Genomic DNA, 24,269 nt, shown 5'->3' on the forward strand with positions numbered 1-24,269 from the left:
GGGTCCAGTGGCTAAGACTCCACGATCCCAGTGCAGTCAGCCTGGTTTCATCCCTGGTTGGGTAACTAAGATACCACAAGCCACAGTGAAGACACCACCCAGACAAACAGACAAATACATATTTATAAAAGTCTCACAGTCACACCTGCAGTGTAACACACTCGTGCAGCGCATGACAGACCACAGTCGGGCCATTCTTCTCCAGACAGACTTCCCCTTAACTGTATTTTCTCGGAGCCACTGACTGGGACGACTGGTCCTACCACCCACCACGTATCAGGCTCCCTGGGAACAGACGCTGCTCAGGGCCTTTCAGAGTCTCAATAAAAAGTGCCATGAGGATCACAGCCCTGCTCCCTGCAGCCTGTGCCCTGTGCCTGCAGCAGAGACGCCCAGTAGGGGTCACTTCGTAAGAGGGGACACAGCGACGGGAGTGCACCGTGTGGAAAGCCTCACACAGTGAAGATCCAGACACTCAGGAATCCAGAGTCCCACCCCCGGCCTCTCCCCCTGCACCTTCCCACCTCCACAGAGAAGGGCCCCCTCCTCACGGCTGAGGGGACGCACAGAGGAAGCAGGGCTCCGGCCACCAGGGAGGGGACGCACAGAGGAGGGACCCGCTCTCCCGCCCAGAAGGGGACGGGCCTCCCCGGGGCCAGCACTGCCCTGACCTCATCCTGATGGAGAGGAACCTGTGCCCCAGAAGCCCTCTCAGTCCTGACCCCGAGCAGCCCAGCGAGACGTGGACAGACTCGGCCTGAGGGGCCTCAGGGGGGCACACAGGGGCCTGAGGTCACAGCGGACACAGAGGAGGCCCCTGAACTGGCTCTGAGGCGGGGACAGTGCCCAGGGCAGGGGCAGGAGCTGTCCCTGAGGGCTCCGCTCAACAGGGCACAGGGAGCGAGTCCGGGCCTGGACACCAGGGGGCGCGCGAGGGCCACTCCTGAGCTGGTTAGTGGGGTGAGCGCGGGGCCCAGGCCCTGGCACTGCCAGGCAACCAGTGCTCAGGGCGCCTGGATGGGACCTCCCGGCCCTGGGCCCCCACAGCCCCGCCCCAGTCCACACCCTGCCCCCCTCAGGCACAGGGACAGGAAGCAGGGCCCAGGGAGGGGTCACAGAGCTGGGTGGGGAGAGAGCTGGGGGGTCAGAGAGCTGGGTGGGCAGAGAGCTGGTGGGGGTCAGAGAGCTGGGGGGTCAGAGAGCTGGGGGGCGGGGCGGGGAGGACGGGCTTTTGCATGAGAGGCCCCGCCCCCTCTCCGGCTATGAAGAGGGGCAGGAGCGGGGTGGGGAGCTCTGCTCAGCTGTGGGGCCACAGACGGCAGGACGCCGAGATGTCCACCATGGCCTGGTCCCCTCTGCTCCTCACCCTGGTCGCTCTCTGCACAGGTGACTGGATGGGGGGACAGGGGAAGGGCCCTGGGAAGACGCAAGGGCCTTGTTCCCCGCTGTCGTGTCTGGACCCCCGAGTCACCATCTCTGTCTCTCCCCCTTCCAGGAACCTGGGCCCAGGCTGTGCTGACTCAGCCGTCCTCTGTGTCCAAGTCCCTGGGCCAGAGCGTCTCCATCACCTGCTCTGGAAGCAGCAGCAACGTTGGATATGGTAATTATGTGGGCTGGTTCCAACAGGTCCCAGGATCAGCCCCCAAACTCCTCATCTATGGTGCAACCAGTCGAGCCTCGGGGGTCCCCGACCGATTCTCCGGCTCCAGGTCTGGCAACACAGCGACTCTGACCATCAGCTCACTCCAGGCTGAGGACGAGGCCGATTATTACTGTGCATCTTATGACAGTAGTAGCAGTGGTACCACAGTGCTCCAGGCCAGTGGGGAAGTGAGACGAAAACCTGCTGTCCTCTCAGACTCAGGGCTCTGGGGGCAGAAACATCCTCTGCAAAGGCAGCTGTTTCATTTGTCTCTTTGGCCTAAGACTGGGTCCAGAGTCACACCAGGGAACTTGATCCAGAAAAATCTGTTCACATCTTTCTTAATTCACCCCTTCCGCAGCTTTCTTTGGCAGCAACGCATTGTCTAATTTTCTCAACTTGAGCAGAAATCCCCAGTGCCAAGGGCGGGTGCCCTGGGGATAGAGTCCTTGATGGGTCAGGTCAGAACCAGAGAAACACAGGACAATCCTGTCTGATTCTGGACTCTTCAGAGTGTCCAGTATGTGTGCTGGGCCCAGCAGCTCTCCTTCTCTCTGATGCTAGTCGTGGACCCCTGGGGATCCCTGCTCCATTTCAGGTCTCGGGGGCTCTGCTCATTTTCCAGGTCTCAAATCTGAAGCTGGGGCTCCTTGGCCGTCTATGGGCTGAGCTGAGGCCCAGGATGCTGCTCCCGCCTTTTCTGTGACAGCCTCTCAGGCTCCCCCAGAGCTCCAGGCTTGTGGAACTAGACCAGGACTCCTTTCCATTGGGGAGGTGGGGCCGCCCAGCAGCTTCCTGCTCAGCGTCTGGCCTGACCTGCTGCTGCTGCTATCACCCTGACTCCGGGTCATCCAGGGGCTCTGCCTGGGCATGGAGCCTCTTCCTGTCCCCTCTGTCCTTAAAGTCCCTCCAGCAGCCCATTCCCAGGAGAAGGTCTCAAAGGAAACAGGAAGTTCGTGTCCCCATCCCTAGGGACACAGTGTCTCTTTGCCCTGAAGCTCAGGGGCTGAGGTTGGGGTCTGACTGAGGTCATCTCAGACCTGAACTCTGACTCGGGAGCCTTTAATCTCCATCACTGGGGCATCTGCCCATTGCCTGGAGTTTCTAGAGCTCTGACACCTCTGATCGGCCCTCAACGTGAACGCCTGTGCTTTTTCTTCACAGGGGAGATCACTTTGGTTACTGCTGCACCGCCACGGGAGCATCTAAGGTGCGTCTTCCATTCGGGTCTTTGGGAACTACTGCCTCTCCATGGCCCTCACTGCTAAGAATCACCATTGATTCTTCCCGTTCAATATCTTTGTCTAACACTTGCCACATGATGTTGAATTCTTGTTATGGAGATCAAATTCACTTTGCTCCTGATTTGTGGAGTTTCCACAAATTATTGTCACCAGATTCCAATATGAGAATAGTTGGTGCTTTTACAATATAACATGCTAAGGTCTTGATACATTGATGACTTTTTTCTTAAAATGAAAAAAAAAAAAAGACGTGTTCCATGCCTTCCCTTCCCCCATAGGTAGTGGATGCAGCCTGGGGTTATTTCAGTTCCGTCAGCTCAGTTCAGTTCAGTCGCTCAGTTGTGTCCGACTCTTTGCAGCATGCCAGGCCTCCCTGTCCATCACCAACTCCCAGAGTTCACTCAAACTCATGTCCATCGAGTCGGTGATGCCATCCAGCCATCTCATCCTCGGTCGTCCTCCTCTCCTCCTGCCCCCAATCCCTCCCAGCCTCAGAGTCTTTTCCAATGAGTCAACTCTTCGCATGAGGTGGCCAAAGTACTGGAGTTTCGCTTTAGCATCATTCCTTCCAAAGAAATCCCAGGGCTGATCTCCTTCAGAATGGACTGGTTGGATCTCCTTGCAGTCCAAGGGACTCTCAAGAGTCTTCTCCAACACCACAGTTCAAAAGCATCAATTCTTCGGCACTCAGCCTTCTTCACAGTCCAACTCTCACATCCATACATAAACAATAGCCTTGAGTAGACGGACCTTAGTCGGCAAAGTACTGTCTCTGCTTTGGAATATACTATCTAGGTTGGTGACAACTTTTCTTCCAAGGAGTAAGTGTCTTTTAATTTCATGGCTGCAGTCACCATCTGCAGTGACTTTGGAGCCCCCCCAAAATAAAGTCTGCCACTGTTTCCATGGTTTCCCCATCTATTTCCCGTGAAGTGATGGGACCAGATGCCATGATCTTCGTTTTCTGAATGTTGAGCTTTAAGCCAAGTTTTTCACTCTCCTCTTTTACTTTCATCAAGAGGCTTTATAGTTCCTCTTCACTTTCTGCCATAAGGGTGGTGTCATCTGCATATCTGAGGTTATTGATATTTCTCCTGGCAATCTTGATTCCAGCTTGTGCTTCTTCCAGCCCAGCATTTCTCATGATGTACTCTGCATAGAAGTTCTATAAGCAGGGTGACAATATACAGCCTTGACGTACTCCTTTTCCTACTTGGAGCCAGTCTGTTGTTCCATGTCCAGTTCTCACTGTTGCTTCCTGACCTGCATATAGGTTTCTCAAGGTCAGGTGGTCTGGTATTCCCGTCAATTTCAGAATTTGCTTAATAGGCTCCAAATCAACGAATGCAGACCTTTGTATGATGTGAGTCTGGGCCTCAGACACAGAGGATGAGAAAAGAACACAAGGACCAGCACATTGTGTGAAGCAGACACGGGAGCAGCAGCTCCGAAATGGACAGAATATTTTATTTCGTTTGACACGGTGAGAACAAGAATGTTGTGGTCGTACTTCACAACAACTGCACAAGTTTTCATCCTAACCCCCTTCACCTGCCCTTCCCTGTTCTGCTCCATGTAAGGCCACTTAGGGGAAAGGGAATTTAGAACACTCCATGATACACATGCCCAGTTGTTTAGACACGGTATCATTTCAATTTCTGATTTTGAGTCATGTCTTTTTCTCTTATTTTCATCTGACATTTTGGAAGAATCTCAATGTCATGATTGCATTGTTAACTTTCTTCTAAAAATCTGCAGGTACATTGATGCTTGGTTTGTTGATGGTTTCTCTGAGCACAGGATAGCTATCTCCCCACGCCCGGGGCAGGTGTGAGTGGCGACTCCCCCTGTCCTGATGCACTGGATGGTTGTGCCGGCAGGGGTTCCATAGCCTGTGTGGTGAGGAGACCCCTGTCCCTTCACAGAACACATATGACTCTGTGGTTTCCTGTTGGGTTTCCTGCTGGAGGAAGCAGTACCCTCCGCACAAGGAGCAGGAAGTGATTCCACTGGGGAGGGAAGAGAGGTTCACAGTCACAGGGGAGCGTGGTGTTGGGGTGAACAGGATCGTTGGGGCAAGAGGGGGAGCACATCCAATTATGACTCAGGTTCACATCTGCAGGGAAGGATGCAGGTTTGAGAAACGAAGGACGTGGGGGTAGGGGGCTGATTAGGGGAAGATTGTCACCCCATCACTCAGGGTCTCCTCCCCATGCTGTCCCCGCTCTGGGTGAGGTCCAGCATCTGTCTCCTTCAAGACTCACCCCTCAGGGGACATCAGGTGACCTGGGCAGGGAGAGGCAGGAAGTGGTTTACATGGGATGAGAGGCATGATAAGGCCCAGGAACCCACCTCCAGCTCAGAGGCTGAGGAGGCCGCGACCTGGGAGGGTCCCCACCATGGCCTGCACAGTGCTTCTGCTCGGGCTCCGCACTTACGGCTCAGGTCAAGGGCCGGGACTCTGCATCCTTGGGGCACCTCCCCGCAGGGTCTCAGAGTCCTTGTCTCCATAACAACCCCTGTCTCTCTCCTGTCGCTTTTGGGGGTGGATGCTCAGACTGCATTAGGTCTAGGAGCCAGCACTGTCAGTGTCTCCAGGAGGGACCGTCATCCTCACCTGTGCCCTTCGCTCTGGTTCAGCCTACTCTCCCACCCAAATGGAACCAGTAGCCCCCAGGCCAGGCTCCCCACAGGCTTACCCACAGCACAAGCAGCCGCCCCTCTGGGGTCCCCGGTTGCTTCTCTGGCTCCATCTCTGGGAACAAAGCTGTCCTCACCATCACGGGAGCCCAGTCTGAGGATGAGGCCAACTATCACTGTGGTCTGTGTATGGGTCGAGGTACTTACAAGTGCCCGGTGATGGAAGCCCATGGGGAAGTGCCAACAAAACCTCCTCATGTGCTCAGAGGACTCAGCACGTAGGGACAGGAGTTGCTGATTAGAAAAATGGAACAAACTAAATCCAGGGCTAACAGAAAGAAGAAAATAATAGATGTTAACATAGAGAAAAACAGCTGCCAGGGAACCCAGAGAAAAACAAAATAGAAAATGCTAAAACAGGAGAGAATCAAACAAAACTGAGCAGGTTCCTTGAAAAAATATATATGTTTTTTTTTAGTTAGGCAAGTGGGTGTTAGTCACTCAGTTGTGTCTGACTCTATGACACTATGGACTGTAGCCTGCCAGGCTTCTCTGTCCATGGGATTTCTCAGGGAAGAATACTGGAGTGGATTGCCATTTCCTTCTCCAGGCAAAGTTCAAGGACCTGAACTTCAAGTTAATGCTATAATGGATAAAATCTTTGAAAGCATTGGCAGGAAAATGCAGTTTGGACATAGAAGTATGTAAACAGTTTGTGGCCATGTGTGTACCACGTGGTTTTAAATTATGTCCACAAATCCTTTCCTTCAAGGGTGGACCTTATACTCCCGTTCACAGGTGGGCTGGACTTAGTGGCTCACGTCTAATGTTAGAATATTGTAGAAATGAAAATGAAGCGTCTGAGACTAGGTCATATAAGGAGCAGCCTCCTTGCTCATCCTCTTGGATCACTCACTCTAGAAGCCAGCTTAGTCGTATCTTGAGAACACTCAGGTAGCCCAGTAGAGAGGCCCAGGTGAAAGAACTGAGGCTTTCTCCCAACAGCCAGCAAGCAAGCTGGTTTCAACAGCTATGTGAGTAAGCCATCTTGGAAGGAAATCCACCAGCCCATGTCAAGGCTTCAGATGATGGCAATCTCATGAAACCCTGAGTCAGAACACTCAGCTGAATTATTCCTGGATTTCCAACTTTCAGCAGCACATGAGATAATATTGTTTTAAGCTGTTCAGTTCAGTTCAGTTCAGTTTCTCAGTCGTGTCCGACTCTTTGCGACCCCATGAACCGCAGCACGCCAGGCCTCCCTGTCCGTCACCAATTTCCAGAGTTCACCCAAACCCATGTCCGTTGAGTCGGTGATGCCATCCAACCATCTCATCCTCTGTCATCCCCTTCTCCTCCTGCCCTCAATCTTTCCCATCATGGGGGTCTTTTCAAATGAGTCAGCTCTTCTCATCAGGTGGCCAAAATATTCGAGTTTCAGCTTCAGCATCAGTATTCCAATGAATATTCAGGACTGATCTCCTTCAGGATGGACTGGTCGGATCTCCTTGCAGTCCAAGGGACTCTCAAGAGTCTTCTCCAACACAACAGTTTAAAAGCATCAGTTCTTCATTGCTTAGCTTTCTTTATAGTCCAACTCTTACATCCATACATGACCATTAGAAAAACCATAGCCTTGACTAGATGGACATTTGTTGGCAAAGTAATGTCAATATGCTGTCTAGGTTGGTTATAATTTTCCTTCCAAGGAGTAAGCATCTTTTGATTTCATGGCTGCAATCACCATCTGCAGTGATTTTGGAGCCCAAAAAAATAAAGTCTGACACTGTTTCCACTGTTTCCCCGTTGATTTGCCATGAAGTGATGGGACCAGATGCCATGATCTTAGTTTTCTGAATGTTGAGCTTTTAGCCAGCTTTTTCACTCTTCTCTTTCACTTTCATTAAGAGGCTGTTTAGTTCTCCTTCACTTTCTGGCAAAACTTTTTCTTGGCAAAGCTCTATTAGCCTTTGCCCTGCTTCATTCTTCATTCCAAGGCCAAATTTGCCTGTTACTCCAGGTGTTTCTTGACTTCGTACTTTTGCATTCCAGTCCCCTAGAATGAAAAGGACATCTTTTGGGGGTGTTGGTTCTAGAAGGTCTTGTAGGTCTTCATAGAACCGTTCAGCTTCAGCTTCTTCAGCGTTACTGTTGGGGCATAGACTTGGATTACTGTGATATTGAATAATTTGCCTTGAAAACGAACAGGTTATTCTGTCGTTTTTGAGACTGTAAAGATCTAAAAAATCTTGAGATTTTAAGCTGTTAGTTTGGGGTAATTATTATGCAGCTGTAGTTCATTAATGCACTGCCAACTTTGGGCAATGTCTTTATCCAGGGGCGCCTGTCCATTTAGTCCAATTTTAGCCAGAATCTGCCAAGTCAGTTTAGAAAAACTACCCCACCCTTGATCTGACCACCCTCAGTATCAGATCAAATTCCTTATCACTCACCTCAGTATCTTATCAGCCTTGCCTAGCCTTAGCAATGATCCTCTCAGTCTAGCCAGAACCCAGCCTCACCCTTAGGGTCCTCTTAGTAAGTACTGACACCCACCCTGTTGCTGTTCCTTGCTGTTCAGGCTGCCAGTCTCTCTTTGCAACCCCGTGGACCCACCCTGTTCCTCAGCTGTAAATCCCAGCTGCGCCCTGGTGGAGTCAGACTTAAGCTCAATCTCTCTCCCCGATTCTAAGACCGCACTGTAGTACTCTTACCTTGAATAGAGTTTTTCTTACCACCTTTAGTAAGTGTTATGAATAGTTTTTTTAACATTTCCAAGTTCTGTTACTAGGAATTACTCTCAAATGAATATTTCCATACCTTTACTTTTTATATTATGTTCATTTGGAGGAACAGATTTCAAGAATTAAAATATTTCATGTTTTTAGGATACAAACAGAAAATATCTTTTTAAAAATATATTTATATATCTTTAAAAAAGTACCCATGTAGGAATCTGAAACAGATGTGTATATAGATGTCAGAGCTCCAAGGAAAACTGAATTCTCTGTAAACTATAAATTAAAACTAAAACATTCAGCCTGTAAATAGTGAAATCTTTGGAATTAACTTGCCAAAAATCATACAGAGAATGAAATTTTAATATAAAAAGAACATATATTTGAGATTTAGACCAAACTGTTATTTAAATAAAGGTATGTCAAGTCCTAAACCCTCTGTAAAAAAAGAAGTGCTCTGCACCTTGTAATAACCTATTTGGATCGAGTACAGGAACCTCAGCCTGTGAGGGCCTTGTTCTTCCAGAACTGCCGAATTTTAAATACATTCCACAGAATCAGTGGATTCCTGAGGTATCTTCTGGTTCATAGTAAGTCTATTTCCCATTCTACAGTCAGTTTTGCTGAAGTCTCAGAAAATGTAAGCAGATTCTGATGTCACTGAAGTGCACCCTGGTCAGCCGTGTGATCACAGGAGCCGTGGAGCTGAGCTCCCTCACTTGAGATCAGGAGCAGGAGCCTTTCCCAGGTGCGCCTCCAGCAGAGTCCGTGGACCATCCCAGCAGGCAGATCGTCCCCCAGGGTGAGAACTCTGCTCCTGAAGGGGCAGAGCAGAGAGCGTGAGGAGTGAGGGGCACCGGGGATACCCCGGGAGTGGCTCTCCTGACCCACAGGTTTTGCTCTGTCCTGCCCTCCCCTCCTCCTGTCTCCACCCCATCGGAGCATTTCCTACTTTGTGGTTGGGGTGGTCTGTGGCCTGTCAGGAGCAGGGGCTCCCCAAGTTGTGTCCAGGTCCCTCTGCCTGTGACGCCCCTGATGAGCCCAGATCCAGGAGCACCATCTCCTGCCGAGGGAGCAGCAAGGACACGGGGACCACCAGGCAATGATGACAAGGGATTCCAGGCAAAGCCCTGCCTTTGTGACCTAGAACAGAGGTCTGGGGGAGTCAGGGGTTCGGCCCTGTTCTCCTGCAGCTGGTTGGACCACACGCCCTCCTGGATCACACTGGGCCCCACCCATCCTGATGAGGAGGCTGGTCATCAGTGTCACACAGCTCATCACTAACCACAGCCACAGGAATTCCCGCGTGATGGGGATGTCTGATGAAAGCTTGCCCTGTACTCCCGTGTCGGCCCCATCACTGCCCTGACCCTGGCTGTGATGTCCCCAGTGCTGGTTGAGGCCTCTGCAGTCACTTGGGCTGTCAGTACCAGGTAGGCTCACACCCTCGTCCTGGTCCCTTTTATGGGATCCATGAAATTGACTCCTTTTCTCCAAATACAAGCAACATCTCCATGTGCCCAGATACAGTGTCTCACGGGTTCTGGGCAGGATGTTGAGGAAGCAGAAGCTCAGCATCTGTGCCCTGGACCCCAGGGGCCTCTCCCACCCCCGCACGTCCCTCTCCTGCTCCAGGCTTTGTGCTCTGCCCTGAACCCTGACCCTTAGGGAAGCTGGGTGCCTCCCTGTCTCTGAACACTGCACCCTAGGAGCCCTCCTCTCCAGGTGAAGGAGACCCTTCCCCTTAGGACATGGTTCTCAGACTCCTCACTTGCTCATTTCCTCCTCTTTTCCCTGATGACCTCTCCCATTTTTCCCTTCCTGGTTCCTTGTTTGAGATGATATTGGGTAAATGTCACTATTTTGGACAGAGACCTTATAAACCCACCTCTGTTAAATCTATGGAGTCTAACCAATGAATGTCAGCCATGCCCAGTGAAGATCAGGTAACAGGTCAGAAGGGTTTCTCAGTCAGGAAAGGAGGAGCCCTGACAAGGATGAGATCCCCATTTATAGTTATAATCATGTATATCAAGCACTTAATATAGAAAGCTTTCAAAATTCGACTCAAAACATCTTTAATCTTTAAATATATGAGTCAAAAAGTACTGTGAGGAGCAGGTTCAAGGGTAAAGGAGAACCCCTGGGAGTGATCAAGGAAAGGTCGGCTATCCCTGAGAACCTCACATCCTCTTGGGAAAGACAGAAATAGGGACAGAGCGGTGCACTCCAGGCCGGGGTGGCCCCTGGTGACCTTGCAAAGCCAACATCAACCACACACCAACCCGGGAGGGAAATTCAGACAGGATCGTGACCAGGAACCACCTATGGGCCTCTGGGATTTTGAATCCTGGACCCTCGTTCAGGTGGTTGTGTTCTGATACTGAACCCAGGCGCTGGGCAGAGCAAACTCAGACCTAGGAAATCCTGAAATTCATTTATCAGCATTGCATTAAAAGGCCTGAAGTCAAAGTTACTTGGAAAAATTAATGACCCGCCCCAAACTCCACGGAGAGGACTCATTCTACTGCCCTGGGGGTGACATCAGGAAGACCCAGCTGCAAGTGTGAGAAAGCCCTTCCCGGAGGCTGTGAAGTAGGGGGAGGAGGAGGCCTGAGTCCAGCAGGGGGCGCTGTGGGTCTGGTCCTGAGAGCGCAGGGTCCTGGCCAGGCAGCCTGCACCTCCTCCCTTGGCTCTTGCCCACGTGGGCAGCAGGGTCCTCACTGGAGGGTGACGCCCTGCACCGGGGCCCCCAGGGGACACGGCAGCTCTCAGCTCAGAGCCACAGGCTCGCCTCTCAGTTCCTGCTGCTCTGGCGTGGGGTCCGTGCCCAGACCTGACATCCACCCAAGGACAGAGGGACGGTCATACAATGAAAATGGACTTCCTTCAGGAACCTCGCCCTCCAGGGACACCTGGACAGGGGGTGAGACCCCTGCAGAGGCTGCCCCACTGCCTGCAGAGCGCCCGGGTGTTCCCAGCGGAGGAGGGATGCAGGCAAGAGCGCTCTGTCACCATCCCGTCATTTAAAAGTGTTCCCTGTTGTGTTATTTCGCATTTTCAACATTTTAGAGTGAACCATGGAAACTGGTATTGTGTCAGTTTTTGTGGCTTCCTTACTTGTTCCTTCCCTTTATGTGACCACTTCTTCCATCTAAAAACTTGACATATATGAAATCACATATCTCCCAAAGCTATCTTCAGTACATTTGCATAATAAGAAAAGATTAACTAGGAATATCATATTTTTCACGTCTATGAGTTGAGGTTCTCAGGCACCTCTGACAAAAATCACGTGAATGTTATTAAACAGCTACTTTAGCAGCAAATCTAATGTGAATACAAAATAAGAATAGTATTTAACATTTTTCATGTTAAAGAAACAAGAGATGAACAAGACTTTCTCCGTCTCTTCCACACACGTTAACACTTGAGATGTCTGAGCTCCTTCTCCTCCTCGTTGCCCCCACACCCCTCCCCTGTCCCTTCGGCTCCAGAGCAGAACCACAGGGAAGGGAGTTTTACAAGGTCCACGATGGTCACCACACCTACCTGTTCACACACGGGTTTTTTCCATTTCTGATGATGAGACATGTGTTCCCACCTTATTGTAACTGAGCTTGCCAGCTATCATCATTGAATGATGACATGGTGACCTTTCCCCCTACTATTGGTCTATTGAACGGCTATTGAGCTACAGAGAAGGCAATGGCACCCCACTCCAGCATTCTTGCTGGGAAAATACCGTGGACAGAGGCGCCTGGTGGGCTGCAATCCATGGGGTTGCTGAGAGTCGGGCACGACTGACCGACTTCATTTTCACTTTTCACTTTCATGCACTGGAGAAGGAAATGGCAACCCACTCCAGTGTTCTTGCTGGAGAATCCCAGGGACAGGGGAGGCTAGTGGGCTGCCGTCTATGGGGTCACACAGAGTCAGACACGACTGCAGCGACTTAGCAGTAGCCCTGAAGCTACTCCACATTGGCATGGCTTTTTATAACACAGGAGGCTGTCACCACAGGCCTGGCCGTGTGACTCTATATGGAACTCTCCACCCCCAGCCCTGATTCACCAGCGCCGGGACTAGAGACACTTTACAGGACTGTGCTCCAGGGCGACCGCTCACCCTTCACAGCAGACACAGGCTCCGGGATCTCCTGCTCGGCTCAGGGCTGGAGGAGGGGAACAGCACCGCCCAGACGGGAGGCAGGGTTCCCTGAGAAGACAGAGTGTTCTTAAGAAGGGCTCAGGTTTGGGAAAGGCTGGATTACTGCGGCAAGAGAGACAGACTTGCAAACTCCTCCTTCAGGCTCAGACACTCCGGGGAGTAGATAGAGGACCGAGGTCACCAGGTCACGGGGGCACATCTGCTGAAAGACGTCGCCCCATCTCTCAGGGGCTCCTCCCCAAGCTGTCCCCGCTGTGCATGAGGTCCAGCATCTGCCTCCTTCAAGTCCCCCCACCCCAGGGCCTCAGGTGACCTGGGCAGGAAGAGGAGGAAGGGATTTGCATGAGGCGCCTCCTCCTCCTGACAGGCTGGAGGCATGAAAAGGCCCAGGACCCCGCCTGCAGCCCAGGAGGTGAGGAGGCCGCGTCCTGGGAGGGGCCCCACCGTGGCCTGGACGGTGCTCCTGCTCGGGCTGCTTGCTTGTGGCTCAGGTCAGGGGCCGAGACTCGGCACGCTTGGGGCACCTCCATGCAGGGTCTCAGGGCCCTGTCTCCATAACAACCCCTGTCTCTCTCTTGTTCCTTTTAGGGGTGGATGCTCAGACCATGGTCCAGGAGCCAGCACTGTCAGTGTCTCCAGGAGGGACGGTCACCCTCACCTGGGGCCTTAGCTCTGGGTCAGTCACCACCAGTAACTCCCCTGGCTGGTTCCAGCAGACCCCAGGCCAGGCTCCCAGAACTGCTTTCTAAGCACAAACACCCGCCCCTCTGGGGTCCCTGCTCGCTTCTCTGGCTCCGTCTCTGGGAACAACGCCGCCCTCACCGTCACGGGGCCCAGCCCGGGGCCGAGGCCGTCCCTCACTGTGCTCGGCACACGTTAGCCGCAATGCCGCAGGGTACACCCTCATGGGGAAGCGCTGCCCAAGCCTGCCCCTGTGCTCAGAGGGCTCGGCGCTTCGAGTCGGGAAGGCAGAGAGGGGGCGGAAAAGCTCACCAGCCCGTGGGGAGGGGGCTCTGGGGTCCCATCTCCTTCCAGCCGTCCATGGCCCCGCGCCTGCTCCTGTGTCTCCCTTGGGGGGGTCCAGCTCTTCGTGGGGCCCCCTCTCTGCCCATAATGATGTGGAGGGGAATCAGGTCCACATTTTATCAACCTTGAGAGTCAGAGTCCCCAGCACAACCAGCATGACTCTCCTTGCTGACTTTGATGATGACCCTTGGTGACCTCTAAGGTTGGCAGACGAAATCCAGCAACTGCACCCTGGCAGGGGGTCTCAGCTCCACTGTGCGGGGACCTGGTCTCCCAGCCCCTCCTGGCTGAAGTGGGCAGGGCCCCATGACGCTGGGGGTGAGGTGCCACTGGGGCTCCAGCCCGTCACAGCCTGAGCCTGGCCTGGAGTCAGGCTGGTCAGCTCTCCAGGTCCCCGTCCAACCCCTTGGCAGCCAAGGAGGGGCTGAACTTCTAGGCCATCCCAGCCTGAGAATGACCGGGGGAGAAGCCAGGCTCGTCTGTGCCCCGCTGACAGTGCCAAGACTTGAGCAGGGAATTAAAGATAACACCGTCAGTGACACCGCCAGGAGCGCAAGGAGCCGACGCGCGGAATGTGGCCAAGGTCCCTGTGAGTGAATCTGAGGCTGTGGAAACATACGCATCTTCACAGGCTCCAAACTTAGTAACAAACGGATTTTGGGGTTTCAGCAAGAGGATGTTATTTCCCTGCTTTTCTTTTCTCTTCCACTCGGAGGAGGTGGTCATAACTTCAGAGGGTCCACCTCTCCGACCTCGTGTGGCCGGTCCCCAGGGTCAGCAGCCTCTACCTCCCCTTCTTCTGACCTTGACACGTACTCGGACCTCGGACCTGAGTGCCCTCCTGTCCCTGCAGGGAGGTCACCTCACGTGCCCTCACATCTCAACTGACCCCTCACGGTTTTGTCCAGGCCCCTATGCTGTGTTACCTCCCAGGATGCAGGGACAGGACTGGGGTCCTCTCAGCGTGGATCCCCCAGGGCATCAGCACCGGCTTGGGAGGGGAGCAGAAACCAGGGGAGACGAGTGATGGAGACCGTGGGGCCAGCCCCCTAGCTGCATCAACAGTGCTGAATAGGAAGCGGGGGCGGGTGGCGGGCACTGCGGTCATCCCTCCCACCCTGGTGTCCCTGAGACCACGGAGCTCAGGGGGCTGAACGTCCGCCGACTGCAGCACCGCAGCCCCGCTCAGCCTGGCTGCCCCTCTCTGAGGGCAGCAGGAAGCAGGGAGTGGTCTCAGCGTCCCGCTGGATGGAAGGAGCTGCTGACAGGAGTTGCCCCAGGCTCCCAGGCTGGAGTCAGCGGCACAGAGAAGTGGGGTCAGGACCCCCCTTTGCTGGGTCAGTGGACGGTGAACATATACCCTTGATTGATGGACTTTACAGTTCAGTTCAGTTCAGTTGCGCAGTTGTGTCCGACTCTTTGCGACCCCGTGAATCGCAGCATGCCAGGCCTCCCTGTCCGTCACCAACTCCTGGAGTTCACTCAAACTCATGTCCATCGAGTCGGTGATGCCATCCAGCCATCTCATCTTCTATCTTCCCATTCTCCTCCTGCGCCCAATCCCTCCCAGCACAGCCGCTCTCTGCACAGGTGACTGGATGCAGGGACAGGGGAGGGGCCCTTGGAAGACTCTCGGGCCCTGCTCCCTGCTCTTGAGTCTGGACCCCAGAGTCACCATCTCTGTCTCTCTCTCTTCCAGGATCCTGGGCCCAGGCTGTGCTGACTCAGCCGCCCTCTGTTTCCCGAACTTTGGGTCAGAGGACGACCATCTCTTGCACTGGAAGCAGCAACAAAATCAGGGGTTATTATGTGAGCTGGTACCAACAGCTCCCAGGATCGGCCCCCAGACTCCTGACCTATGAAAACGGCTAAAGATCCTCAGGGGTCCAGGATCGGTTCTCTGTCTCCAAGTCTGGCAGCTCGGCCTCTCTGACCACCTCAGTTCATGCTGAGGATGACGCTGATTATTACTGTTTCTCATGGGCTGACGGCTTGAAAATTTGCCCAGTGCTTCAGGCCAGAGCAGAAGCAGACAAAGACCTGCTTCCCCCACAGCCACGGGGCTCCCGGGGCAAGGCGTCTGCCCCTCCCTTCCTGGAGTCCCTGAGGCCTCGGAACCCAGCAGACTGGGTGTCCCCTGAGTGCAGCCCCGCTGCCCCCTCAGCCCGACTCCCCTCCCGAGGGCAGTGGCACACAGGGGGTGGTCACACGCCCCTGGATGACGGAGCTGCTCACACAGGTGCCCCCGGTTCCCAGGTCGGAGTCGGCAGCACAGAGCACGGGGGCCAGTACCGCCCTTGCTGGGTCACTGGGCAGCGAACGCACATCCCTGAGTTTCCGCCACAGAAGCATCTCCTGTTAAAGGAAAAGGAAATGGAACTCAGAGTTTCTTCAAGCAATTTCCACACAGTCCAGGATCCAGTAAAAACTGTCACTTATATGAAGAAACAGGAAACTAAATATTGAAGGGAAGTGAGACAGCATAGACATCAACGGTGAGATGCCTGAGATGATGAAATCAGGTGACAGATATTTTTAGGGACAGACATCAAATGTATTTGATGAGCAAATACAAACACTCTTGGGTCCTAAGGAGAAGGAGATAAATGGAAGGGACAAAAAAGAATCATGAGAACAAGTTAGTCAGAATAACCTGAAAATACAATAGGTGAAAATAAAGAAGTTCTGTGTATACTATCAAAGACATGTAATATTTATTACTTGATTCATTTATTTGTTCATTGATAAGGTATTTGGTGATAGGAAAAAAGGCAGCCCCTCCTTCCTCAAAGGCTTCCCAGGTGTCACGAGGGGTAAAGAACCGCCTACCAATGCGAAAGGCATAAAAGATGCGGGTTCTGTCCCTGGGTGGGAAGATCCTCTGGAGCAGGAAACGGCAGCCCACTGCAGTGTTCTTGTCTAGACAATCCCATGGACAGACGGGCCTGGTGGGCTAGAGTCCACGGGGTCGCTAAAGAGTCAGACAGGATCGAGAACCAAGCAATTGAGCGGCACCTTGCGCACAATCTCCCCCCACCCCCGTGAACGTTCCCCGAGCGCGTCACCAGGGGCCGATGTTACCGCTCCGAGTTGGCAAAACCGCAACACACCCGCATGGTCCCCTGAGCTGGCCCTGCCCCCGGGCTCAGCGGCCTGACTTGGACGGGACAGCAGGTGCTTCCTCTCAGGGGACAGACTCAGAGCCGCGGCCCCCAGGCCTCCTCCTGGGACTGAAGCTGCACCCGGGGCGAGCACCCAGAGTTGGAGGGTGAAGGGGTCAGGGGGTCATCAGTCCCCACCCTCTTCCCAGAAAGAGAGGAGGGGAGGAGCCCCCCGAGCCCACCCCGTGCCCCCCTGCAGCTCTCCTCAGCCTGCGCCCGTCCTCCTCATCTCTGCTCACAGCCTGCCCTCCCGCTCCCCTCACTCACGACTCTCCTCCCAGTCCTGGGCCTCTCTCTCTCTACAGACCTCCAGTGACCGTGTAGCTCTGTAGACCATGATCTCCATGGTCAGGAGCCAGCTCCCTCTGTGGGAAGATCATGGCCGTGTCTCCAGATCTTCCTGAAACACTCACTTCCTCGGCCCCTCCTTGAGCCTGTCTAACCCTTCCTTCCCGAGAAGCCTCAGATCTCTGGCGTCAGCTGTGACCCCTGCTCGTCTGCTCCATGCCCCTCCCCGGGGTCCCCTTGTTTCCCAGGGGATCCATGAACCCCTCTAGTAGCCGATTTATTCCCTGAATCCTCACACTCCATCCTGTGTGCCTATCCAGTGAGGAATCAGGAGGGGAGAGAGCCCTGGTCCTGAGACCTGGAGATGACTCCTGGCTGAGGAGTGTCTGTACTCAACTGCTGTGGGACTGACTGTAAACAGTGAGCCCGGGAGAAGCTGCGGGGCCCTGGGCTGGGAAAGCAACCCTGTCGTGGGGCTCTGCCCCCGGGGCCGGCGCTGCTGCTCTGTCTGGAACACGCCTAAGTCAGATTTGATCCCCATGGTCACGTCTGAGGTTCCCGAGAACAGCTGATCTGCCTTGTCCTGTCCTGTGTCTCATCTCAGATCTGAGACCGACCCATGGCTCTGATAACTCAGCCTGCCCTGTTTCACAGAGAGAACGTCCTGCTACGACATAAAAATCCCCCAGTGGAGATGCCGTACCTGTCAGAAAGTCTTTAAAATTATCTTATTTAGAGAACAGAGGTTACAAGGAAAATGATGTTTTAGAAATAGTACCATGGCAATCCAGAATTAAAACAGAGCCAGAGTGGACACAGCCTAGTGACCTAACAACAGCATTTTCTTCAGTTAAATTTAGGCATCTATTTTAAGTGATGACCTTAGATTTTTACTAATCCATGAACACATTTGATTCATTTAAAATCTCAGAGTCACACATCCACTGAGTAACACTCACATGCACTACACGGTAAGCTACAGTTGGCTGTTGTTATCCATCCAAACACATCCTGAAGGGTAGAATTTCAAAAGCAATTTGGGGAGAGCTGACTCCAAGAGCTCTATCAGCAGGTCAGGATGTGTGTCTTGGTCCGGACACCAGGGGGCGCTCCGAGGCCTTTCCTGAGTGTCTGGAGGGGTGAGAGCAGAGCCCAGCCCCTGGTGCTCCCTGGTGCTTCCTGCTCAGGGCTCCCAGCTGTGCCCTCCCACCCCCACGCCCCAAGCAACCCCGCCCCTGATCACACACTGGCCTCCCTCAGGCCCAGGAAGCTGAGCCAGGTCCCAGAGGGGATCAGAGCATTGTGGGGGGCGGGGCGGGGAGGATGGTCATTTGCATGAAAGGCCCCGCCCCCTCTCAGGGCATGAAGAGGGGAAGCAGCGGTGTGGGGACGCTCTGCTCAGCTGCGGGGCCACAGACGGCGGGACGCCCTGACCGTGTCCACCATGGCCTGGTCCCCTCTGCTCCTCACCCTGGTCGCTCTCTGCACAGGTGACTGGATGGGGGGACAGGGGAAGGGCCCTGGGAAGACTCACGGGCCTTGCTCCCCGCTATCGTGTTGGACCCCCGAGTCACCATCTCTGTCTCTCCCCCTTGCAGGATCCTGGGCCCAGGCTGTGCTGACTCAGCCGCCCTCCGTGTCCGGGTCCCCGGGCCAGAGTGTCTCCATCACCTGCACTGGAAGCAGCAGCAACATCGGGGGTGGTAATTATGTGGGCTGGTACCAACAGCTCCCAGGATCGGCCCCCAAACTCCTCATCTATGATATTAGCAGTCGACCCTCGGGGGTCCAGGACCGATTCTCCGGCTCCAGGTCTGGCAACACAGCGACTTTGACCATCAGCTCGCTCCAGGCTGAGGACGAGGCCGATTATTACTGTGCAACTTACGAAAGTAGCAGCTATAATGGCACAGTGCTCCAGGCCAGGGGGGAAGTGAGACAAAAACCTGCTCTCCTCCAGACATGGGCCTCCCGGGGCTGAAGCATCTCTGTCCAAGCAGACACGGGAGCAGCAGCTCTGAAATGGACATAAAGTCGTATTTCATCTCACACGGTGAGAACCAGAATGTGTGGCCGTACTCACAACTTACTGCACGTTTTCAGCCAAAACGCCCTCAGCTGCTCTTCCCAGTCCCTTCTGCTTCATGTAAGACCATTTAGGGGAAAGGGAATTTGGAATACTCCACCATGTTTAAAGCTACTTGTTCAAACATTATCATTTTAATTTCTAATCTTGAGTAGTGTGTTTTCTTATTATTGTCAACTGATATTTTAGAAGAATCTCAATTTAATGGCTTTATTGTTAACTTTCTTCAATAAGGTTGCAGGTATATTTATTCCTCACCTGTTTACTGTTGGTTTCTCTAAGCCCCTAGAGCTGGTGCTGCTGTGAGTGACCACACCGCAGCCCTGAGGCCCTGGACTCCTGAGACCGGCAATGGTTTCAGGGCCTGTGTGTGGGGAGACCCCTGTCCCCGGAGAGACCACAGGTGACTCTGTGGCTCCCTGCACCCTCAGCAGTGACATCAGTGTCGGCCGCTCTGCTCTTACTGGAACCAGCAGAAGCCAGTGAGCCCTCCTCAGTACTCCGGTCCTACCACTCAGACTCCAGGAAGAACCAGGCTCCGGGGTCCCCGCGGATTTTCTGGATCCAGGGATGTCTCAGCCAACGGAGGGCTCCTGCTCGTCTCTGGGCTGCAGCATGAGGACGAGGCTGACTCTGACCGTGCAGGCTGGTGCAACAGGGCTCCGCACAGTGACACAGGTAGACGGGAAACTGGGATGAGAGCCTCAGCCTGTCAGGGGCTTGTTCTTAGAGAACCGTCAAATCTTAAATATTACCCTGGAACCAACTTATTCCTGAGGTATGTTCTGGTTCATAGTATGTCTGCTCCCAATGGTACAGTCAGTTTTGCTGAAATCTCAGAAAATGTAAGCAGATTCTGATGCCACTGAAGTGCACCCTGGTCAGCCGGGTGATCACGGGAGCCGTGGAGCTGAGCTCCCTCACTTGAGATCAGCAACAGGAGGCTTTCCCCGATGCGCCTCCAGCAGAGTCTGGAGGCAGATCGTCCCCCAGGGTGAGAACTCTGCTCCTGAAGGGGCAGAGCAGAGAGCGTGAGGAGTGAGGGGCACCGGGGATACATCGCAGGAGGCGGGGAGCCCCGGGAGTGGCTCTCCTGACCCCCAGGTGCTGGCTCTGTGCTGCCCTCTGCTCCTCTCGACTCCACCCCATCGGAGCATTTCCTCCTTCAGGGCTGGGGTGGTCTGTGGGCTGTCAGGAGCAGGGGCTCCCCACGATGTGCCCGGGTCCCTCTGCTTGTGACACTCCTGATGAGTTCAGATTCAAGGGCCCCACGTGCTGTAGAAGGAAGAGCGGGGAAGCGGGGATCACCATGGCAATGATGACGAGGGATTCCAGGCAAAGCCCTGCCTTTGAGACCGATGACAGAGGTGAGGGACACTCAGGGGTTTGGCCCTGTTCTCTGCCTCCTGGTTTGTCCTCTCGCCCTCCTGGATCACTCTGGACCGCATCCTGAGGAGGAGGCTGGTCATCAGTGTCACACAGCTGTGACACATCACTAACCACAGCCACAGGTATTCCCGTGTGATGCGGATGTCTGGTGAAAGCTTGTCCTGTACTCCCATGTCGGCCCCATCACTGCCCTGACCCTGGCTGTGACGTCCCCAGTGCTGGTTGAGGTCTCTGCGGTCACTTGGGCTGTCAGTACCAGGCAGGCTCACACCCTCGTCCTGGTCCCTTTTATGGGATCCATGAAATTGACCCTTTTCTCCAAATACAAGCAAGATCTCCATGTGCCCAGATACAGTGTCTCACAGGTGCTGGGCAGGATGTTGAGGAAGCAGAAGCTCAGCATCTGTGCCCTGGACCCCAGGGGCCTCTCCCACCCCCGCACGTCCCTCTCCTGCTCCAGGCTTTGTGCTCTGCCCTGAACCCTGATGCTTGGGGAAGCTGGGTCCTCCCTTTCCCCGGGGATTGCTGCCTGAAGAGCCCTCCACTCCAGGTTCTGGGAGACCCTCCCCATTAGGATGCGACTCCCAGACTCCTCAGTTGCTCAATTCCTCCTCTTTTGCCTCATTATCTCTTCCCCTTTTCCCTCCCTGGTTCCTTGTTTGAGATGATATTGGATAAATGTCACTATTTTGGACACAGACCTTATAAACTCACCTCCATGAAATCTATGGATTCTAACAATGGAAGGTTAGAACTTTAGACTTCACCATGTCCAGTGAAGATCAGGTAATGATCATAATGGTTTCTCAGCCAGAGATGACACAGGAGCCCAGACAAGGATGAGATACCCATTTATAGGCATAATATTTTATATCAAACATTTAATATAGAAAGATTATAAAATTAGACTAAAAACATCTTTAAATATCTGAGTCAAAAAGACGTACTGTGAGGACCTTGATCAAGGGTAAGTGAGAACCCCTGGAAGTGACCAAGAAGAGAACGGTTGCACCTGAGAGCCGCCTATTCTCTTTGCAAAGAGAGAAATAAGAGCAGAGGCGTGCAGTCTGGGCTGGGAAGGTCCCGGGAGGCCCTGCACATTCAGCCCTGACCACCTGTCAACCTGGGAAGGAAGCTCACACAGAACCATGAGCAGGCACGACCCACGGGCATGCTGGGAGTCTGAACCCTGGAAACGGAGGTTCCGGTGGTTGTGTTCTGGCAGTGAACCCATGAGCTAGGCGGAGCGAGCTGAGACATCAGGGAATCCTGAACTTCACTAGTTTATCAGCATGCCATTCAGGGGTCTCAGGTCATTAGGCACCCGGAAAACTCAATGACCAGGCCCAGACTAGACGAAGGGGACTCATTCTACCACCCTGGGCGGTGACATCAGGGAGACCCACCTGCAAGTGTGAGAAAGCCCTTCCCGGAGGCTGTGAAGTAGGGGGAGGAGGAGGCCTGAGGCCAGCAGGGGGCGCTGTGGGTCTGGTCCTGAGAGCGCAGGGTCCTGGCCAGGCAGCCTGCACCTCCTCCCTTGGCTCTTGCCCACGTGGGCAGCAGGGTCCTCACTGGAGGGTGACGCCCTGCACCGGGGCCCCCAGGGGACACGGCAGCTCTCAGCTCAGAGCCACAGGCTCGCCTCTCAGTTCCTGCTGCTCTGGCGTGGGGTCCGTGCCCAGACCTGACATCCACCCAAGGACAGAGGGCCAGTCATACAACTGAAATGGGCTTCCTTCAGGAACCTCGCCCTCCAGGGACACCTGGACAGGGGGTGAGACCCCTGCAGAGGCTGCCCCACTGCCCGCAGAGCGCCCGGGTGTTCCCAGCGGAGGAGGGATGCAGGCAAGAGCCCTCTGTCACCATCCCTGTCATTTAAAAGTGTTCCCTGTCGTGTTATTTGGCAGTTTCAGCATTTGTAGTGAAGCATGGAAACTGGTATTGTGTCAGTTTATGTGGCTTCATTCCTCGTTCCTTCCCTTTATGTTAACACCTGTAACATGAAATATATGAACTCAGAAGCTCCGCCAACTGTCATCAGCATGTTCGTAGAATAAAGAGAGAGTTAAGGAGGAATACATATTTTCACCTCTATGAGCTGAGCTTTTCAAGCACCTCTGACAGAAATCAGGTGGATTTCATTAAACAGATGCTTTAGCAGCAAATCTAACATGAGTACACATAAGAAGAGTATTTACATTTTTATGTGAAAGCAACAAGAGATGAACAAGACGTTTCCCGTCTCTTCCACACACGTTAACTTGAGGTGTCTGAGCCCCTTCTCCTCCTCGTTGCCCCCACACCCCTCCTCCGTCCCGCATCCATCGGCTCCACCCAGAACCACAGGGAAGGGAGTTTTACAAGGTCCACGGTGCTCACCACACCTACCTGTTCACACACCGTGTTTTTCTATTTCTGATGATGAGACATGTGTTCCAACTTTGCTGGAACTGAACATGCCAGCTATCATAATTGCATGATGAAATGGTGACGTTTTTACCCTAAAATCTACAGTTCTACTGAAGCTAGTCCACACTGTCATATCTTTTTACAGCACAGGAGGCTGTCACCCCTAGCCTGGCCGTGTGGCTCTGCATGTCACACCCCTGCCCTGGTCCCCCCACCGCCGGGACTAGAGACACTTTACAAGACTGTGCTCCAGGGCGACCGCTCACCCTTCACAGCAGACACAGGCTCTGGGATCTCCTGCTCGTCTCAGGGCTGGAGGAGGACGGACAGCACCGCCCAGACGGGATTCAGGGTTCCCTGAGAAGACAGAGAGTGTTCTAAAGACGGGCTCAGGTTTGGGAAAGCTGGATTATTGTGGCAAGAGAGACAGACTTGCAAACTCCTCCTTCAGCCTCAGACACTCCAGGGAGGAGATAGAGGACCCAGGTCACCAGGTCACGGGGGCACATTTGCTGAAAGGTGTCGCCCCATCTCTCAGGGGCTCCTCTCCGAGCTGTCCCCACTCTGTGTGAGGTCCAGCATCTGCCTCCTTCAAGTCCCCCCACCCCAGGGCCTCAGGTGACCTGGGCAGGGAGAGGAGGAAGGGATTTGCATGAGGCGCCCCCTCCTCCTGACGGGCTGGAGGCACGAGAAGGCCCAGGACCCCACCTGCAGCCCAGGAAGTGAGGAGGCTGCGGCCTGGACGGTGCTCCTGCTCGGGCTGCTCGGTTGTGGCTCAGGTCAGGGGCCGGGACTGGGCACCCTTGGGGCACCTCCACGCAGGGTCTCAGGGCACCTCACCTCCATAACAACCACCTTCTCTCTTCTGTCTCTCTTAGGGGTAGAAGCTCAGACTGTGATCCAGGAACCATCACTGTCAGTGTCTCCAGGAGGGACGGTCACCCTCACCTGTGCACTGAGTTCTGGGTCAGTCACTACTTACAATGAACCCAGCTGGTACCAGCAGACCCCAGGCCAGGCTCCCAGAAATGTTACCTACAACACAAACACCCGCCCCTCTGGGGTCCCTGATCGCTTCTCTGCCTCCATCTCTGGGAACAAAGCCACCCTCACCATCACGGGGCCCAGCCCGAGGATGAGGCTGACGATCACTGCTTGCTGGACCAGGGCAGTGGTAGGTACAGCTGCACAGTGGTGGGAGCCCATGGGGAAGTGCTACTCAGCCCCGCCCATGTGCCCGGAGGGTCAGCCTTTAGGCAGGAGAGGGTGGAAGTGGTCGGCACCCCTATGGGGAGGGAGGCTCCGGATCCATCTCCTGCCCGTGCTTCACGGCCCCGTGCCTCTTGCAGTCTCTCCCCGGGTGTGTCCAGGTCTCCAAGAGGACCCCGCAGCCCATAATGATGGGAAGGGGGCTCAGGTGCCCATTTTATCAACAACATTGAGACTCAGAGACCCCCAACAGCCAGCACGACCCTT

The 24,269-nt window shown here is 54.1% G+C and overlaps 2 gene segments (V, D, J or C); both read left to right on the forward strand.

Annotated features, from left to right (window-relative positions):
- LOC128062134 (immunoglobulin lambda variable 1-40-like) overlaps positions 1-15,332 on the forward strand; it is a 134,707-nt gene extending 119,375 nt beyond the window's left edge. The window contains 3 exon segments of the V gene segment in view: positions 1,710-1,801; positions 13,023-13,124; positions 15,160-15,332. Coding sequence covers positions 1,710-1,801; positions 13,023-13,124; positions 15,160-15,332 — 367 coding nt within the window.
- Positions 15,333-18,321: 2,989 nt separating this feature from the next.
- LOC128062200 (immunoglobulin lambda variable 1-40-like) lies at positions 18,322-19,070 on the forward strand. The segment is given in 2 exon segments: positions 18,322-18,399; positions 18,508-19,070. Coding segments are annotated over 2 exon segments (429 nt in total).
- The last annotated feature ends 5,199 nt before the right edge of the window (positions 19,071-24,269 follow it).

Source organism: Budorcas taxicolor, chromosome 17 (assembly GCF_023091745.1).
Source record: "Budorcas taxicolor isolate Tak-1 chromosome 17, Takin1.1, whole genome shotgun sequence".
NCBI classification, from domain to species: Eukaryota; Metazoa; Chordata; class Mammalia; order Artiodactyla; family Bovidae; genus Budorcas; species Budorcas taxicolor.